Below are 17,500 nucleotides of genomic sequence, written 5' to 3'. Positions count from 1 at the left end.
TTGCTGCTATGGACTGCAGCAACGGGGGAGCCCTTCTCTTTTCTGTGCAGCTGAATGCAGCAGCAGCAGCAGCAGCAGCAGAGGAGGAGGACGCAGCAGCAGCAACAGCAGCTGCTGCTGCTGCGGGCACCGGCGGCTCTGCGGCTGTGCGCGCCCTGCTGCCGCTCCCCAGCAGCAGCAGCAGCAGCAGCAGCAGCAGCAGCAGCGAGCTGCTGGTGCTGCTGCGGAGAAGCCCCACAGTCTCCTCACTTATTGTAATTGATTTGCTGCAGCAGGGGCAGGTGCTGCGAGCAGCAGATGTGGGGCGGGGCTTCAGCCACGCGAAGCTGCTGCAGCAGCAGGAGAGGCCGGGTGCAGCAGCAGCAGCAGCAGCGCGGCAGCTGGTGCTGCTCTGCAGCGGCAGCAGCAGCAGCAGCGGCAGCAGCAGCAACCTCGTGCTGTTCGACCTGCAGCAGCAGCAGCTGGTCGCGAAGCTGCAGGGGGGTGCTGCTGGCTTCAGTGCTGTTGCTGCTGATGCTGCTGCTGGAGTTGTTGCTGCTGTCTGCAGCAAAGGGGCCCACGGCGAGCAGCAGCAGCAAATTGCCCTCTGGCGGCTGCCGCAGCAGCTCATTTCCAGCAGCAGCAGCAGCAGCAGCAGCAGCAAGAAGGTTAAGGTGCCTTTGTGGGGAGTTTTGGCCTATCACCAGCGGCTGCTGCAGCTGACGTTCCTTGGCAGCAGCAGCAGCAGCAGCAGCAGCAGCGCAGAAGATGATGATGAAGAGCAGCAGCAGCAGCAGCAGCAGCAGCAGCCGCTGCTGGTTTGTCTCACGGAGCAGCAGCAGCTGGTCGCCTGGAGTATAGACCCCACAGCTGCTGCAGTGCCCTCGCTGCCGCAGCAGCAAATAGCAACGCGAGCAGCAGCAGCAGCAGCAAAGGGAGCGGAGGAGGCAGACACTGGAGTCTTCTTCATACAGCAGCAGCAGCAGCAGCAGCAGCAGCAGCAGCAAGGGCTGCTGGTGGCGCGTGGGGGGCTGCTGGACCCTGTGTGCCACATAGCAGTGCCGTTTGCAGGAGCAGCAGCAGCAGCAGCAGCAGCAGCAGAAGAGCTGCTGCTGCTGCCGATGCCCACGGGCAGCAGCAGCAGCAGCAGGCGGGGGCTGCAGCGCGTCTCCCCGCTGACAGCAGAAGAGCAGCAGCAGCGGCGCCGCCGCAGCAGCACCAGCAGCGGGAAGAAGCGGACGCACGAAGCAGCAGCAGCAGCAGCAGCAGCAGCAGCAGCAGCAGCAGCAGCAGGAGCCATAATGCCGACGGACGTTGCTGTTGCGTCGCTGAAGAGAGCAGCAGCAAGCAGCAGCAGCAGCGGAGACGGCGAGGCGACGAAGAAGCAGCGGCAGGAGGCAGCAGCAGCAGCAGCAGCAGCAACGGCCCGCAGCAGCAGCAGCAGCAGCAGCAGCAGCAGCAGCAGCGGGGTGGCTTCCGTGCTGCGGCAGGCGCTGCTGACGGGCGATTTGCTGCTGCTGGAAACAGTGCTTTCGAAGAGCCATTTGAAGAAGCGGGAAATAGCAGCAGCAGCAGCAGCACTGTCTGCTGCTGAGGCTCTGTCGCTGCTGCAGCTGCTGGTGCAGCAGCAGCAGCAAAAGCCCAGCAGCAGCATCTGCAAGGGGCCCTGGGTCGAGGAACTTGTGAAGCAGCACGCGCCCTTCTTTGCTGCTGCTGCTGAGGGCCGGCAGCAGCTCGTGCTGCTGCAGCAGCTGCTGCAGCAGCGCAGGCAGCTCGAGGGGGCCCTTGTCACTATCAAGGCCCGCCTCGAGCTGCTGCTGCTGCACATGCAGCAGCGGCAGCAGCAGCTGCAGCAGCAAGAACAGCTCCAAAAGGAAGCTATGCAGCCTCTCCTGGAGCACGCTGAGGCCCAGTAGACTGCTGCTGCTGCTGCTGCAGCTGCTGCTGCTGCTGCAGCAGCTGCTGCTGCAGCTGCTGCTGCTGCTGCAGCAGCTGCTGCTGCAGCTGCTGCAGCTGCTGCAGCTGCTGCAGCTGCAGCAGCTGCTGCTGCAGCAGCTGTTGCACCTGCTGCAGCTGTGGTTGCAGCAACGCCTGTGCCTGCAGCAGCAGCGGTTGTAGCTGCAGCAGCAACAGCTGCGACAGCAGCAGCAACAGCTGTAGCTGCAGCATTTGCAACTGTAACAGTAGCAGCAACTGTAGCTGCAGCAGCAGCAGCAGCAGCAGCAGCTGTTTTATGGACTTAGAGTGTAACCTGTGGCGTTTGCAGCTGAGGGAAGACTGTGCAGCAGCAGCAGCAGATAGAAGTAGACAGATTGGTGCTGCTGCTGCTGCTGCTGCTGCTGCTGCTGCTGCTGCTGCTGCTGCTTCATGTGGCTTTGCTGCAGATGCTGCAGTTCAGTAGTAGCGCCTCAGGGGCAGCAGCAAACCCTAAACCCTAAACCCTCATGGTGGGTGTTACGGCCAACCTACTAAACCCTAAACCCTAGCTCTGGAGCTTCTGTGGGCTTTGCTGCACCAAAGTCCAGCAGCTGCTGTGCTGCTGCTGCTTAGTGTGTAGGGTTTAGGGTTTAGGGTTTAGGGTTTGGGGTTAAGGGTTTAGCGTTTGAAAAAAGGGTAGACTGCGGCAACGAGAAGCCGTAATGCTGCTTACAGGGTTCAAAATTTAGGGTTTAGGGTTTAGGGTTTAGGGTTTAGGGTTTAGGGTTTAGGGTTTAGGGTTGAGGGCTTGGAGAGGCAACTAGGGTTTAGAGAGTTGAGGTTCTGGGGTTTATCTTGGGCGGACATTTCTTGTCAACCTCTCATTAGGGTTTAGGGTTTCGCGTATCTCTACGATTTGTTATTTATTGCTTACTGTTTAGGGTTTAGGGTTTAGGGTTTAGGGTTTAGGGTTTAGGGTTTAGGGTTTAGGGTTTGTCACACTGGGGGCCCCCGGGGCCCCACTGGCTGGAAGGCCGTGACCGGCGGAGTGTATAGACAGCTGGAGGCTGGGGCTGGTTGTTTCATTCTTTTGTTTATTTTGGATTTATTAATTAAAATAAAAATAAATAAATAAATAAATAAATAAATAAATAATATTTGAGAAGAAGTGGCAGCCAGACAGCTGCAGCAAGGCCCTGAGGGGGGTGCCTTTCATTCACACGGCCCAGGACCCAGCAGCAGCAGCAGCAGCAGCAGCAGCAGCAGCAGCAGCAGCAGCAGCAGCAGCAGTGACGCAGCCAGAAGCTGCTGCTGCGCAGTTCCCACGAGCTCGCCCGCGCCGCTATGTACTTGTCTCAAGCGCAGCAGCAGCTCCCGCAGCAGCATGACTGGACCAGGAGCAGCAGCAGCAGCAGCAGCAGCAGCAGCCGCGGCAGCAGCAGGGAGTCCGCTGCAGCAGCAAACCGTCCAGCTGCTGCTGCATGCGCCCAGCTGCTGCTTCAGCAGCAGAAGTCCCCCCGAATCCCTGGGGGCCCCCCGGGGGGCCCCCGAAGCTGCTGGGGGCCCCTGCTGTGGGGCCCCCTTTGTTTGATTTGCTGCTGCGGCATTTTCTTTTTGCTGCTGCTGCAGCAGAGCAGCAGCCAGTCGCCGCTGCTGCCGCAGCAGCAGCCTGCAGCACCGGCAGCCCTGCTGCAGCTCTTCCCCCCCGGAGGCCCTTGCAGCCCCCCCCCCAGCAGCAGCAGCAGCAGCAGCAGCAGCAGCAGCAGCAGCGGGGGGGGCCCCCCGGGGGGCCCCCTGGGGGCCCCCGTGCGTCGCTTGGGGGCCCCCCTGGAGCCTGAGAAGCTGCAGTCTTTGAAGGAAGCTTCTTTTCGACAATACTTGGGAATCTTTTTGGTGACTTTGGCCAGCATTGTGGCCGTCTGCGCAGGCACTGGAGGCAAGCTGCTGCTGCTGCTGCTGCTGCTGCTGCTGCTGCTGCTGCTACTGCTGCTGCAGACTCAGCAGAACAAGTTGTCCTTTCTGACACAACCAGCGGGGCGTGGGCGCATGCGGAGGAACACGAGCTACAGCAGCAGCAGCCGCAGCAAGAGCAGCAGCAGCAGCAGCAGCAGCAGCAGCAAGAGCAAGAACAGGAGCAGCAAGGAAGGGAGCACCTCGTGCAGCAACAAGACCAGCGGCAAGAGCAGCAGCAAGAACAGCAGCGAGAGCAGCAGCAACAACAGCAGCAAGAGCAGCAGCAAGAGCAGGACGACGCCTCACCTAAGTCTGGTCATCAGCTGCAGCAGCAGCAGCAGCAGCAGCAGCAGCAGCAGCAGCTGCAGCAGCAGCAGCAGCAACGAGAAGCAGCCAGTTCTGGTGTCCTGGCTCAGCTGTCGACCACTTCTGCGCTGCAGGAGTCAACAGAAGTAGAGAAGGCAGCAGCAGCTCCTGCTGCTGCTTCTGCTGCTGCTGCTGCTGCTGCTGCTGCTGAAGAGCTAAAATCTAGAGAGACACAAAGTGAGACAGAAGAAAAACAAATGGAGACAGAAAAAGAGACAGAAGAAGATATCAAAACTTGGTGGCAAATATGCCCCTTATCCGTAAGGGCCACACGCTGCTGCTGCTGCTGCTGCTGCTGCTGCTGCTGCTGCTGCTGCTGCTGCTGCTGCAGCGCTTGCTGGGGTAGCTGCTGCTGGCGGTTGCTGCCGTCGGTTGAGGCTGCTGCTGCTGCTGCTGCTGCAGCTGCGAGCTTTTCTGCTACGCAGAACAAATCTCGTCCGGACAGTCCATGTTAAATTTTTTCTGCGTTTGCTGCTGCTGCTGCTGCTGTTGCTGCTGCTGCTGCTGCAGAAGTGGCTGCTGCTGCTGTTTTTGTGGCTGGCGGACGTGGGCCTCGCTGTCGTCAGGGGCAGCAAGTACTCCAGGATGCACATTGTAAGCTGCAGCTGCTGCTGCAGTTCTTGCTGCACTTGCTGCTGTTTCTGCTGCTGTTGCTGCTGCTGCTGCTGTTGCTGCTGCTGCTGCTGCCGCATTGACTGCATTTGCTGCTGTTGCGGCTGCTGCTGGAGCTGCAATTCTTCCGCCTTTGCATGCGCAATTTCTCCACGGCACCAGCAGCTGTTCTAACAGCAGCAGCAGCAGCAGCAGCAGCAACAGCAGCAGCAGCAGCAGCAGCAGCAGCAGCAGCACGTTAGCATAAGCAGCGCCATACCGGCTGCTGCTGTCCATAGAGGCGCAGCCGATAGCTGCAGGCACTGCTGCTGGCGCTTTCCATTTGCCGCTGCTGCTGCTGCTGCTGCTGCTGCTGCTGCTGCTGCTGCTGCGCAGGTGCCGTTTTGCGGGTGGGAGTACTGGCTGCTGTACGTGTGCGGCGCGCTGCTGCTGCTGCTTGCTGCTGCTTACCAAGGCTTGCTGCTGGTGTTAAGAGACAAAAAAAGAGCAGCAGCAAATGGACCCCACATCAAAGGAGACATTATTTTCACTAAGAGAATAGCCCTCAGGTTCTACCTCCAAAGCATCTCCGCAGGCATCGTCGGTGCGCCTTGCTGCTGCTGCTGCTGCTGCTGCTGCTGCTGCTGCTGCTGCTGCTGGGTTTTGTGGGGGCGCGTTGGTGCTGCTGCTGCTGCTGCTGCTGGGTTTTGCGGGGGCGTGTTGCTGCAGGTGCTGCTGCTGCGGCTGTTCATGTGCTGCTGCTGCTGCTGCTGCTGCTGCTGCTGCCGCGCTCACTGCTGCTGCTGGAGGCCGGGGCGCGGGCCGCTAGGGTTTAGGGTTTAGGGTTTAGGGTTTAGGGTTTGCGGGTCAGGAGGCATTGTGGGGATCGGAGGGTCGATGGTGATGGGCCCGTTGATGCTTTCGCGGGGCATGCTGCCAGCTGTAGTGACAGCTGTCAACACTGCTGCAGTGCTCAGCAGCAGCAGCAGCGCAGCAGCAAAAACTCTCATCAGCGGAGCAGTTCCTTGGGACTATTGTCTTCTTTTCTTTTGTCTTTGCTTCGCCGCCGCCCTCGCCGGCAAGTTCCTCGTCGACAAAGTCGTCAGTCCTCTGCGCATGCATGCATGCATGCATGCATGCATGCATGCATGCATGCATGCATGCGTGCATGCATGCATGCATGCGTGCATGCATGCATGCGTGCATGCATGCATGTGTGGGGGGTGCGGGGCATGCGTGCGTGCGTGCAGTCCTTACTTGCGGGAATGCAGCCTTTGTTTGCGTGCAGCCTTTGCACGCATGCAGCCTTTGCATGCATGCATGCGGCCTTTGCATGCATGCAGTCTGTGCATGCATGCATGCATGCATGCATGCATGCATGCATGCTGCGTTTGCTGCTGCTGCGTGGGCAGGTTAAACGGAAGAAAGCCGACCACTATTTGGTCTTGTTCCTCCTCGCCATGATCTTCGGTTCCATGGCATGCATGCTCGGTAAGCCCCACACATGCATGCATGCATGCATGCATGCATGCATGCATGCATGCATGCATGCATGCATGCATGCATGCACGTACGCATGCATGCGCGCATGCATGCATGCATGCATGCAAAGCCGCAGGTGTACGTACACTGTTCGCTGGACTTGCGCCTCTGCTGTGTCTACAGTTTCAGGTATTACTGCCATTGTCAGAAACGACAGACAAACTTTCCAGGGGCCCTGCTGAGGGGCCCCCTGGGGCCCCACTGGGGGCCCCCAGGGGGCCCCTTCTGGGGGCCCCTCAAGGGCCCTCGAAGGTGAACCTCTTGGGGGGCCCCCAAGGACCCCAAGGCCAATTTAAACAGCGCCTTTGAAGGCACCTTCTGCATTAGGGGCCCCCAAGAAGTCCACCTAGGGGCCCCCGGGGGCCCCCTGGGGGCCCCAGGGGGCCCCTGGGGGCCCCTGGGGGGCCCCCCGAGGCCCGTGGATGCTGAGTATTAAACCCTTTGGGGCCCCCCAGGCCCCTTTAGAGGCAATTGCCTGCACGCGCACATTTGTTAGGTATTTGTTTGCTGCTGCGTTTCACCTGGGGGCCCCCAGGGGCCTCTGCTGCACTTAGAGGGGGGCCCCACATGCATGCATGCAAAGGTCATGCAGTTGCATGCATGCATGCAGTTGCATGCATGCATGCATGCAGTCGCATGCAACACTGTTGGGGGGCCCCTGTGGGAGGGGGCCCTCGAAGGCTAGGGGGCCCCCCAAGTTTTGGGGTACACCTTAACTCTTCTTGGTTGCTGCAGCAGCAGCTGCTGCAGCAACAGCAGCAGCAACAACAGCTTCAGCAGCAGCTGCAGCAACAGCTGCTGCTGCTTTGTTTTCCTCTACTCTGGTGCCTCTGTTCTTTTGTACTCCTCAAGAGGCAGCAGCAGCAGAGGCCCTAAAACCAAAAAAGCTGCCTACTTGCAGCCCCTAAACCCTAAACCCTAAATTAGTGTTTATGTAGAAGCAGCGCAGCGCGAGTCTGCATGCGGCCAGGAGAAACGAAAAGCCCCAAAAGGACGAGCAAAGCAGTCCATTTTAGAAACTCCATGCATGCATGCATGGCAAAACGCATGCATGCATGCATGCATGCATGCTGCATGCCGGACTTTAAACTAAATGCCGTGCATGCACGCCTCTGCATGCATGCATAGACTGCGTGCATGCATTTGCATGCACAGACTGCATGCATGCATTTGCATGCATAGACTGCATGCATGCATTTGCATGCACAGACTGCATGCATGCATTTGCATGCACAGACTGCATGCATGCATTTGCATGCATGCATGCGTGGGCCCCTCTGAGCTGCAGCCCCGCAGCTGCGTTTCTCTGCAGCAGCTGCCAACTCCTCGCCCCTTTAGAAGCGGCTGCGCTGCATGCATGCAAATGCATGCATGCATGCATGCAAATGCATGCACTCAAACGCATGCATGCATATGCACGCATTCAAATATATGCATGCAAATGCATGCATGCACTCAAATGCATGCACACCCGCGAAACTCCTCCGTTTCGCGCCGCGTTCGACACTCCCCATGCATGCATGCATGCATGCATGCATGCATGCATGCATGCATGCATGCATGCATGCATCAGTGTTTAAGGCGAAGGAAGAAGCGGAAGCCTTCGTTTGGGGCTTTTAAATTCCAGGTGAGGCCAAACTGCAGCGGGCGCAGCCGCAGAGCAACTCCAGCTGTTGCTTGCCAGGGAGCAGCAGCAGCAGCAGCAGCAGCTGCTGCTGCTGCTGCTGCTGCTGCTGATCCTAGCTTGCTGCGCGGCTCTTCTTCGACTAGCACAGAGGGGGCTGCCGCCTCTCCAGCAGCCCCAGCGTCTGCTGCAGCAGCAGCGCTTGCTGCTGCTGCGTCTGCTGCTGCTGCTTCTGCTGCGGGAGCGGCCTGTGAAGTAGCAGCAGCTGCTGCTGCTGCTGCTGCAGGGGGGCCCCCCGCCCCACACCCTGGGGGCCCCTCTGTGGAACTGGAGAAGGGCATGAGGGCCCCATCAATAAACACAAGAAGTAGTAAAAGGGGTACTGATGTCTCCTCTTTTCCGTAGAATAGCTGCCGCCTGCATGCAGCAGCAGCAGCAGCAGCAGCAGCAGCACGGGAGAAGCAGCAGTCGCAGCAGCAAGAGGAAGTGCTGCAGCTGCGCAGAGCGCCCGCCCGCAGGCACAGCAGCAGCAGCAGCAGCAAGTGGCTGCTGCATGAATTGCCGCAGCATCATGGCGGCAGCAGCAGCTGCCACAAGACCTGCCCAACCTTCAGCAGCAGCAGCAGCAGCAGCAGCAGCAGCAGCAGCAGCAGCAGCAGCAGATTACCTGACAACAAAGGGAACAGCCAGCGAATGTGCAGCAGAAACAATGAAAGTGTGGGGCGCTCTGAGGGCCCCTGCAGCAGCAGCAAAACGTTCGAGGCCCCTGGGGGCCCCCCGGGCTTCAAGTGTGGGGACTTCCCCAGGGGGCCCCTCCGCAGCAGCAGCAGCAGCTGCTGCTGCTGCTGCTGCTGCTGCTGTAGGCAGCGAGCCCCGCCGCGCATGCAGCAGCTGCTGCAGCAAGTGGGGCCCCACAAAGAGGTGGGCCCCCCACCTGGACTGCATGCAGATCCCCCGCCAGTCTACAAGACGGGCGAGGGGGCCCCAAGGGCCCCGGGGGGGGCCCCCCGGGGGCCCCCCATGGGGGCCCCCCAGGGGGCCCCCCAGGGGGGCCCCCAGGGGGGCCCCCAGGGGGGCCCCCAGGGGGCCCCCTGGGAGGCACTCGGCTGGGCGCCTCTTTAGAAAGGCATAGGGGGTAACGCTGAGGGTCCCTTCAGCGTCCAGCCGCACGAAGGGCTGCGCGCAGGGCTGCTGCTGCTGCTGCTGCTGCTGCTGCTGCTGCTGCTGCTGCTGCTGCTGCTGCAGCACAGCAGCACCGACGAAGGGAAGCCGCTCCGTCAGCGCCTTCGTCGCCGCGGCCCCTCCAGCCCTGAGGAGGCGCAGCGCCCTTTGAGCTGTGGGGCTGCTGCTGAGGGGCCCCCGTGCTGCTGCTGCTGCTGCTGCTGCTGCTGCTGCTGCTGCTGCTGCTGGGGACTCTGGGGCACCCCACAATGTCTCCGCAGCTCCTTTTGCTGCTGCTGCAACAGAAGCAGCAGTGAGCGCTGCTGAGGCCCCCACACCGGCGCTGAGGTGTACAGACGCTTCCAGCGGCTGCAGCAAGCGCATGCATGCACACAAGACACAGCCCTACAGCAGCAAAAAGCAGCAGCAGCAACAGCAGCAACAGCAGCAGCAACAGCAGCAGCAGCAGCAGCAACAGCAGCAGCAGCAGTAACAGAGACATTCCACTGCCGTCACATGGAAGGCACCTTGAAGCAGCAACCGTATAGACTTTAGCAGCACGAGCAGCAGCTGCTGCAGTAGCTAGCTAGCTGTTGCTGCAGCAGCTAGCTAGCTGCTGCTGCTTGCTAGCTAGGCCCACGCAGAGCAGCAGCAGCAGCAGCCAGCGCGAGCAGCAGCAGCAGACAAAAATAAAAGGAAAGACACGAAGCAGCAAAAGGGGACAAACAGCGAAGGAGACAAAAAGCAGCAGAGGAGACGCTGCAGCGGGACTATGCAGCAGCAGCAGCAGCAGCAGCAGCAGCTGCTGCTGCTGCTGCTGCTGCGCAGGGGCCCCTGTGCTGCCTCACGCTGCCTAGGAATCTGCTGTCTCTTTGCTGCCGCGCAGCAGCAGCAAAAGAGACAGTTGCTTTTGCTGTGTCTTGGCCAAGGGGGGCCCCCGACAGCAGCGGGTCTGCAGCAGCAGCAGCAAAACTCATCACAGGGGGGCCCCCCAGGGCCCCCCGCAGCTTCCCCAGCCACTCCCGCTGCTGCTGCAGGGGCCCCCCAAACCCTGCTGCCAGGGGGGCCCCCCCTGGGCCTTGCCGGGGGGCCCCAGGGCCCCTGGGGGGGCCCCCCACAGAAAAGGGGGGGCCCCCAGGGCCCTGGGGGCCCCCCTTTTTCTCTGGCTGCAGCAGCAGCACTTCTCGATAAGCTTCTACTTCAAACTGGCCCCACACTTCAAGCAACTTCGCGTCCAGGGGGCCCCCCTGGGGGGCCCCCAGGGGGCCCCCCTGGGGGCCCCCCTGGGGGGCCCCCTGGGGGCCCCCCACTAGGGGCACATCCAGTCTCCAAGCAGCTGCTGTCCGCCGCTTCCCTATACAGGGTAGGGGGCCCCCTGGGGGGCCCCCCTTCACTGAGTTGGGGGCCCCTGGGGCCCCCGGGGCCCCAGGGGCCCCCAGGGCCCCCGGGGCCCCAGGGGCCCCCGGGGCCCCCGGGGGCCCCTGGGCAAAGAAGGTCTTGTCGGAGAGGGTTATGCGTGTGACTGGGAGGCCCCTGAAGAGCACGTTTTAATGACACCCTAAACCCTAAACCCTAAACCCTAAACCCTAAACCCTAAACCCTAAACCCTAGCTGGAAGTGCTGCAGCACAGAAAAGTCTTACGCAGGCTGCCGCAGGGTCTCATTAGAAAGGCACAGCTCCGCAGCGTGGCTTTGCTGGGGGGGCCCCCCAAAGGGGCCCCTGGGGGCCCCCCCCAGGGGGCCCCCCAGGGTACGCCTTAGGGCCCCCTTTAGGGCCCACGCTAAACCCCCGAGATTTTTGTCGAAGTATTTTATTTCTGCTAAACACCTTTTGAGGGAGCCGTCGAATGATAAGCCTGAGCAGCAGCCACCACAAACCCTAAACCCTAAACCCTAAACCCTAAACCCTAAACCCTAAACCCTAAATTTTAAACCCTAAACCGTGAACCCTGAAACATGAGCCGTAGTCCCTGAGCCCTAAACCCTAAACCCTCGGCAGTTTATTACTAAACCACAAAACAGGGTTTAGGGATTGTTTGTAGGGGATTCACTTAAGGATAGATATAACCAGAAATCCCCAATCAAAAAAAAACAAAAAATAAAAATAAAAAAGAAAGCAAAAGAAGACAAATAAAGAGATAAATAAAAAGGAAATAAAAAGAAAAAGCAGCAGCAGCAGCAGCAAGAACTGCTGCTGCTGCTGCTGCTGCTGCTGCTGCTGCTGCTGTTAAACAAAAATGAAACACAGAAGTAAAAAAGTATTAAAGAAGAAACAAAAGGAATTTTAAAAACTTAAAGAAGAATTAAAAGAGAATTAAAAAAAGAAAATAAAAAAGAATCAAAAAGAAGTAAAAAAGAATTTAAAAAGAAATAAAAAAGAAATAAAAAAGAAATAAAAAAGAAATAAAAAAGAAATAAAAAAGAAATAAAAAATAAAAATAAATAAAATAAAAATAAAAGTTTACCTGGAGACAACTGCCGCCGCTGGCTTTCCTTTAGCTGCAGCAGCAGCTTCACGCTGCCGTTTTGCTGCAGTGCTGCAGCAGCAGACGCGCTCTCAAACAGCCCTGCAGCAGCAGCAGCAGCAGCAGCAGCAGCAGCAGTTGTTGTTGCTGTTGTTGTTGTGTTGTGGCAGCAAAAAAGGAGCAAGAGCAGCAAAATTAGCAAGAGCAGCAGCAACAGCAGCAGCAGCAGCAGCAAAAGCAGCAGTAGCAGCAACAGCAGAAATACTAAGGGAAGTAGCAGCAGCAGCAGCAGCAGCACTCGCGACAAGACCAGGAGCAGCAAAAGCAGCAGAAGGAACAATAGCAGCAGCAACGACAGCTGCAACAATAGCAGCAGCAGCAGCAGCAGCAGCAGCAGCAGCAGCAGCAGCAGCGGGCACAGCGACAAAGCTCTTCTTCTAGCATCTCACTGAGCCGCCGCGCTTCCCCAAATGATTCACAGCCGCAGCAGCAGCAGCAGCAGCAGCAGCAGAAGGGGCAGCAGGAGCAGCAGCAGCAGGAGCAGCAGGAGCAGCAGGAGAAGCAGCAGCAGCAGAAGCAGCAGCAGCAGCCGCAGCAGCAGCAGCAGCAGCAGCAGCAGCAGCAAGTTTACCACTTCTGAGGAGGGCCTCCCACCTCTGGGCATTCCACCTAAAAGGGGCCCCTCCCTGCAGCCCCAGAAACCACTCAAGAGTTTTGGCTTTAGTCCTGCCTGCTGCTGCTGCTGCTGCTGCTGCTGGTGCTGCTGCTGCTGCTGCTGTTGCTGCTGCTGCTGCTGCTTCCTGCTGCTGCTCCTCCGCCCCCGCCGGCGCGAACTCCACAGCAAGCGGCGGAGAGTCCAGCAGCGGCTCTTTAGCCCTGAACTCCACCCGCAGCAGCTGCTGCTGCTGCTGCTCTTGCTGCTGCTGCTGCTGCTGCTGCTGCTCTTGCTGCTGCTGCTGCTGCTGCTGCTCTTGCTGCTGCTGCTGCTGCTGCTGCTGCTGCTGCTGCGCTGGCGGGGGCACTGGCTCGACGGTGGCCAGCAGCCAGCCGCCGCGGACATAGAGCTGCTGCACTGCAGCAGCAAACTGTTTGCATGCAGCAGCAAAAGCAGCAGCAGATAAAACAAAAGCAGCACCCAGGGGGGCCCCCTGGGCCTCCAGGACCTTTTTGGAAATCCTTTCGACTTCTTTTGCTGCCAGCAGTTTGCTGCCGGAGACATAGAAGCATTCCACGAGCACTGGAGGCCCTGCTGCTGCTGCTGCTGCTGCTGCTGCTGCTTCTCCTGTTGCTGCTGCTGCTTCTCCTGCTGCAGCTGCTGCTGCGGGGGCCGCCGCAGCTGCTGTCAGTGCTTTAGAAGAGCTGGAGCTAGCAGACACATCCTTGGTCGTGCCACTCTGCTGCTGCTGCTGCTGCTGCTGCTGCTGTTGCTGCTGCTGCTGCTGCTGCTGCTGCGGGTCTGCAGGGCCCCTGTCTTTTGAATCCTTGGGGCCCCGGGGAGCCACGAAGGCCATTCGATACCCACAGGGGGGCCCCCCTTGTTGCATGCAAGGTCTAGCTGCTGCTGCTGCTCGGACTTTCTCTTTGGTCTGCACATGGTCGGTATTGACGCAGGTGCTGCTAGATCTGCTGCAGCAGCTCTTGCTGCAGCAGCTCCTGCTGCAGCAGCAGCAGCAGCAGCAATTCTTTCAGCAGCAGCACGCTTGCCGGTGCTGTTTATTTGACTCTGAAGCAGCTGCCAATGTGCGTACACCGCGTTGCAGCAGCAGCAGCAGCAGCAGCAGCAGCAGCAGCAGCAGCAGCAGCAGCAGGGGCCCCGCTAGGCCATTGGGGGGCCCCGGTTGGCGGCGGCTCGCAGCTGAGGCTCTGGGGCCCTTTATTGGTTTTATTTTCCGAAAATAAAATCAATTAATTCAAAATTAATTTAATTAATTTAATTAATTCAAATTTAATTCAAATTTAATTCAAATTTAATTCAAATTTAATTCAAAATCAACTCAGACACACAAATTGCAACTGAGGGGTCAGGGGGGCCCCCCTACCGCCGCAGCGCAGCAGCAGCAGCAGCAGCAGCAGCAGCAGCCGGGGCCCCCGTGCTGGTCTTTAATATATTCAACCGCCAACTAAAGGGCCACCTGGATATTAGGGTTTAGGGTTTAGGGTTTAGGGTTTTGGGTTTAGGGTTTAGGGTTTAGGGTTTAGGGTTTGAGTTGATGGCCCAGGCGCTGGGGTGGCAAGACACTGGGGTGGTCTGCCGTGGCTGTCGGGTCTGTTTGAAATGTCGTTTTCTGTCATTTTCTGCATTTAAAATCCAAATTTTCTTTTTAAAAATATTTATTTTTAATTTAAAATAAATTTAAACATTTAATTCCGTCAAATCCACCCTGAAATGGCAAAAAGAAGCAGCAGGGGCCCCCCCACCCCAAAGCAGATCAGGGGGGCCCCCAGGGCTCAACAGGGGCCCCTAAGGGCCCTCAGGGGGCATTTTGAGTGTCTTTAAGGTCACTTTAGGGCTTTTAAGAACCTCCCAGACCCTAGGGGGCCCCTTGGGGGCCCCCAAGACCGCAGGGGGGCCCCCTGGCGTCTTGGGGGGCCCCCAGGGGTCTTAGGGGGCCCCCCTGGGTCTCAGGGGGCCCCCTTGAGGCCCCAGAGATCCTTTCCGTTCTTTAAGGGGGCCCCCAGCTGCTACCTAGGGGCCCCTTTGGAGGGCCTGAGGCCCCATGGGGCCCTAGGTACCAATAGGGGCATTCTTAGCTACGGCTAGCTACAGCTAGCTGCAGCTAGCTGCAGCTAGATACAGCTAGCTGTACGTAGCTAGCTACGGGTAGCTACGGCTAGCTGCAGCTCGCTGCAGCTCGCTGCAGCTAGCTACAGCTAGCTACGGGTAGCTACGGCTAGCTGCAGCTCGCCGCAGCTAGCTGTAGCTAGCTACAGCTAGCTGTAGCTAGCTACGGGTAGCTACAGCTAGCTGCAGCTCGCTGCAGCTTCCCAGGGATGGCCATAGTTAGCCGCAGTTAGTGGCAGCCACAGCTAGCCAGACTCAGCTAGCTACTGCTAGCTAGCCACAGCTCGCTGCAGCTAGCTACTGCTAGCTAGCCACGGCTCGCTGCAGCTAGCTACTACTAGCTAGCCACGGCTCGCTGCAGCTAGCCACAACTAGGCTCAGCTAGCTGCAGCAAGCCGTAGCTAGCTGCAGCTAGCTACAGCTAGCTGGCTTCAAGGAGGAGTGAATAAATTGTTAGTTTTGATGTTAAAGGTTTATTTGAGATTTCTGAATTAACAGTTTTCATAAAAGTGCTTTTCAGGCAGCGGCGGAAGAACTCAGGTGTACGTACACCTGAGGTGCAGTGTACGTACACCTCAACTTGTGGGGCCCGCAGGCTGCAGCAGCAAATTGCTGCAGCTGCTGCTGCTGCTGCTGCTGCTGCTGCTGCTGCACCTCCGGGTGCAGCAGCAAGAGCTATTTGCAGCAGCAAACTTGTTGGGACATATATTTTTGTGTCTGTTGTTTGTCCATTGGTCTTTTTTTTTATTCTTTTTTTTTCTATTTTCTTTTTTATTCCTTTCTGCCACTTTTTCTTTTTTTCTTTTCTTACTTGCTTCCTTTTATGTGTCTTCTCCTTAGTTTTGTCCATTCATCTTCCTGCACCTGCTGCTGCACTTGCTGCTGCACTTGCTGCTGCACTTGCTGCTGCAGTTGCTGCTGCACTAGTGCTGCTGCAGCAGCACCTGCTGCTGCTGCTCTTGCACCTGCCACCGCCTCACTCCTTGCTGCTGCGCCAGCCCCCGCGCCGCTGCCGCTGCTGCTGCCGCTGCTGCTGCCGCTGCTGCTGCTGCTGCTGCAGCCCCCGCACCGCTGCTGCTGCTGCTGCTGCTGCTGCTGCTACTCAGTGATGACTCCGAGTTTGACTAGGGCCTGCTCGAGGTGCTTCTGGACTTCCTTGATGAACTGTTTGGTGTCAACATAATCCTTTTCGGAAACTTTATCTCCTTTGATGGCAGTGGCGAGGTCTTTGGTCATAACTCCAGCCTCGATGGCGCTGCAGCAAGCTGCTTCGAGAGCAGCAGCAAACTGCTGCAGCAGCAAGTTGCTGTCCCGCTGCCCCCGCCGCAGCAGCCCCCGCGCCCACGCGTAGGCCGAGGCCACGGGGTTGCTGCTGGCGCTGCAGCCGCTGCGCTGCAGCAGGAAGTGTCTGCGCACAGTGCCGTGTGCTGCTTCCGCAGCAAACGCTGCTGCTGCTGCTGCTGCTGCTGCGCCATCTGCTGCTGCTGCTGCTCCTTCTGCTGCTGCAGCAGACTCCAGAAAAGATACCATCATCCCCAAAGACCCAAACCCTTGAGCCACCAAATCACTTCCCAAGTCTCCTTCGAAGTTTTTGCAGGCCCAGACGAAGCCCCCGCGGGACTTCAAAAGGTAGGCAAACATGTCATCCACTAGGCGGTGCTCGTACCTGCAAAGTGGACAGAAAGCGGCTCGTTTGGAAGCTTTTTCGAATTTATTTCCAATTTATTCAACTTTATTCAATTAGAATCCAAAAAGTAACTCAAATTCGAGAAAAAAGCAACAAAAATGAACAAAAAACAAAAAAGTTGGAAAAAAAACGACTCAAATGCACTGCAGAAACAGCGCCATGTGGGCAGAAGATTCCAAGCAAACTAAAGTGATTAAAAGGAAATTAAAATTAAATTAAAATAAAATTAAAATGAAATTAAAATTAAATTAAAATGAAATTAAATTAAAATGAAATTAAAATAAAATTAAAATGATTAAAAGAAGTCCAAAGGACTAAAATGGAAATGAAAGAGATTCGAAAGGAAATGAAAGGAGAAAAATCAAATGAAATGGAAAAAGAATGAAATGAAATGAAGGAAAACAGAAAAAAAGGAAAATAAAATCAAAATAAAATTAAAATAAAATTAAAATAAAATTAAAATAAATCAAAAGAAAAATGAAAGAGGAATAAGGGAGAAAAAGAAACAAAAAGGTAGCAGTGAGAGAGCGAGGCAGCAGCAGCAGCAGCAGCAGCAGCAACAGCAGCAACATCAGCAGCCACAGCAGCAACAGCAACCCCCTCTTCCGCATCCTTACCCACTGCAGCATCCCCAGCAGCAGCAGCAACAGCAGCAACAACCACAACAGCAGCAACAACAGCAGCAACCACAGCAGCAACCACAGCAGCAGCAGCAGCACTGCAGCAACAGCAGCAACAGCAGCAGCTCCGCAGCAGCAGCAACCGCAGCACTGCAGCAACAGCAGCAGCAGCAGCAGCAGCAGCAGCAGCAGCAGACTTGCCAGATGCCGAGCTTCTCGAACTGCTGCTTGTACTGTTTGTCGTAGAGTTCCTGAAAGATGTCTTTGAATCTTCCGTCATAAGTTTTCAAAACTGTGTTTTTGGTGGAAAGATAAAGAGGCATTTTTGCTTCCAAGGCGCAGCAAAAACAAGCAGCAGCAAAACTCCTTATGCTGCTGTCTTGGTTGAACATCCCCAGACAAACCCCCCCCTCTTCGAACCGGTGCACTTCCCGCGTCTCGCCGGGACCCCTGCGCCGCAAACCCTAAACCCTAAACCCTAAACCCTAAACCCTAAACCCTAAACCCTAAACCCTAGCTGCGCGGCGCGCCGCGCGCCGCGGCTCCCGCGCTGCTGCGCCTCGCGCGCCCAGCCCCTGCCCCAACCCCAGCCCCCAACCCAACCCCCAAACCCCAAACCCTAAACCCTAAACCCTAAACCCTAAACCCTAAACCCTACCCGTCCTCGGGAGTGTAAGTTATTTTCACAGTCCCCGGCCCCGGCACGCGGAACTCCACCGCTTGGTACTGATCGCCGAAGGCGTGGCGGCCAATTATTATGGGCTTTTCCCACGTGGGCACCAAACGCGGGACCTGCAGCAGCTCGTCGTCGTC

At 57.6% G+C, this 17,500-nt stretch overlaps 4 protein-coding genes across 4 annotated transcripts in view; 2 read left to right on the top strand and 2 right to left on the bottom strand.

Moving 5' to 3' along the window:
- ENH_00027950 (hypothetical protein, conserved) overlaps nt 1-1,895 on the top strand; it is a gene marked incomplete at both ends in the record, with an annotated part of 2,328 nt that extends 433 nt beyond the window's left edge. The window contains one exon of the mRNA XM_013584752.1: nt 1-1,895. This exon is cut by the window's left edge and continues 433 nt beyond it. Within this exon, the coding sequence (XP_013440206.1) occupies nt 1-1,895 (1,895 nt within the window).
- A 1,385-nt stretch (nt 1,896-3,280) lies between these two features.
- On the top strand, nt 3,281-6,530 carry ENH_00027940 (hypothetical protein, conserved; the record flags this gene model as incomplete). Its single annotated transcript, XM_013584751.1, has 8 exons — nt 3,281-3,341; nt 3,526-3,702; nt 3,892-4,475; nt 4,726-4,809; nt 5,203-5,410; nt 5,678-5,907; nt 6,219-6,297; nt 6,472-6,530. 8 exons carry the CDS (start codon nt 3,281-3,283, stop codon nt 6,528-6,530), a joined length of 1,482 nt encoding a protein of 493 aa, XP_013440205.1.
- Nucleotides 6,531-7,917: 1,387 nt separating this feature from the next.
- Nucleotides 7,918-13,109, bottom strand: ENH_00027930 (hypothetical protein, conserved; the record flags this gene model as incomplete). Its single annotated transcript, XM_013584750.1, has 6 exons — nt 7,918-8,389; nt 8,640-9,538; nt 9,982-10,666; nt 10,776-10,989; nt 11,599-11,700; nt 12,230-13,109. The coding sequence occupies 6 exons, from the start codon at nt 13,107-13,109 to the stop codon at nt 7,918-7,920; spliced, it is 3,252 nt and encodes a 1,083-aa protein (XP_013440204.1).
- A 2,369-nt stretch (nt 13,110-15,478) lies between these two features.
- ENH_00027920 (isocitrate dehydrogenase, putative) lies at nt 15,479-17,499 on the bottom strand (the record flags this gene model as incomplete). The annotated part of the gene is made up of 3 exons (XM_013584749.1): nt 15,479-16,046; nt 16,922-17,137; nt 17,346-17,499. Coding segments are annotated over 3 exons (938 nt in total), but the record flags the coding sequence as incomplete, so codon positions are not given.
- Between the last annotated feature and the right edge of the window lies 1 nt (nt 17,500).

This window comes from Eimeria necatrix, genomic scaffold, assembly GCF_000499385.1.
Source record: "Eimeria necatrix Houghton genomic scaffold, Enh_scaff206, whole genome shotgun sequence".
NCBI lineage: Eukaryota > Apicomplexa > Conoidasida > Eucoccidiorida > Eimeriidae > Eimeria > Eimeria necatrix.
Note: the sequence above shows the minus strand (reverse complement) of the source record. Positions and strands in the feature narration are given on the sequence as shown.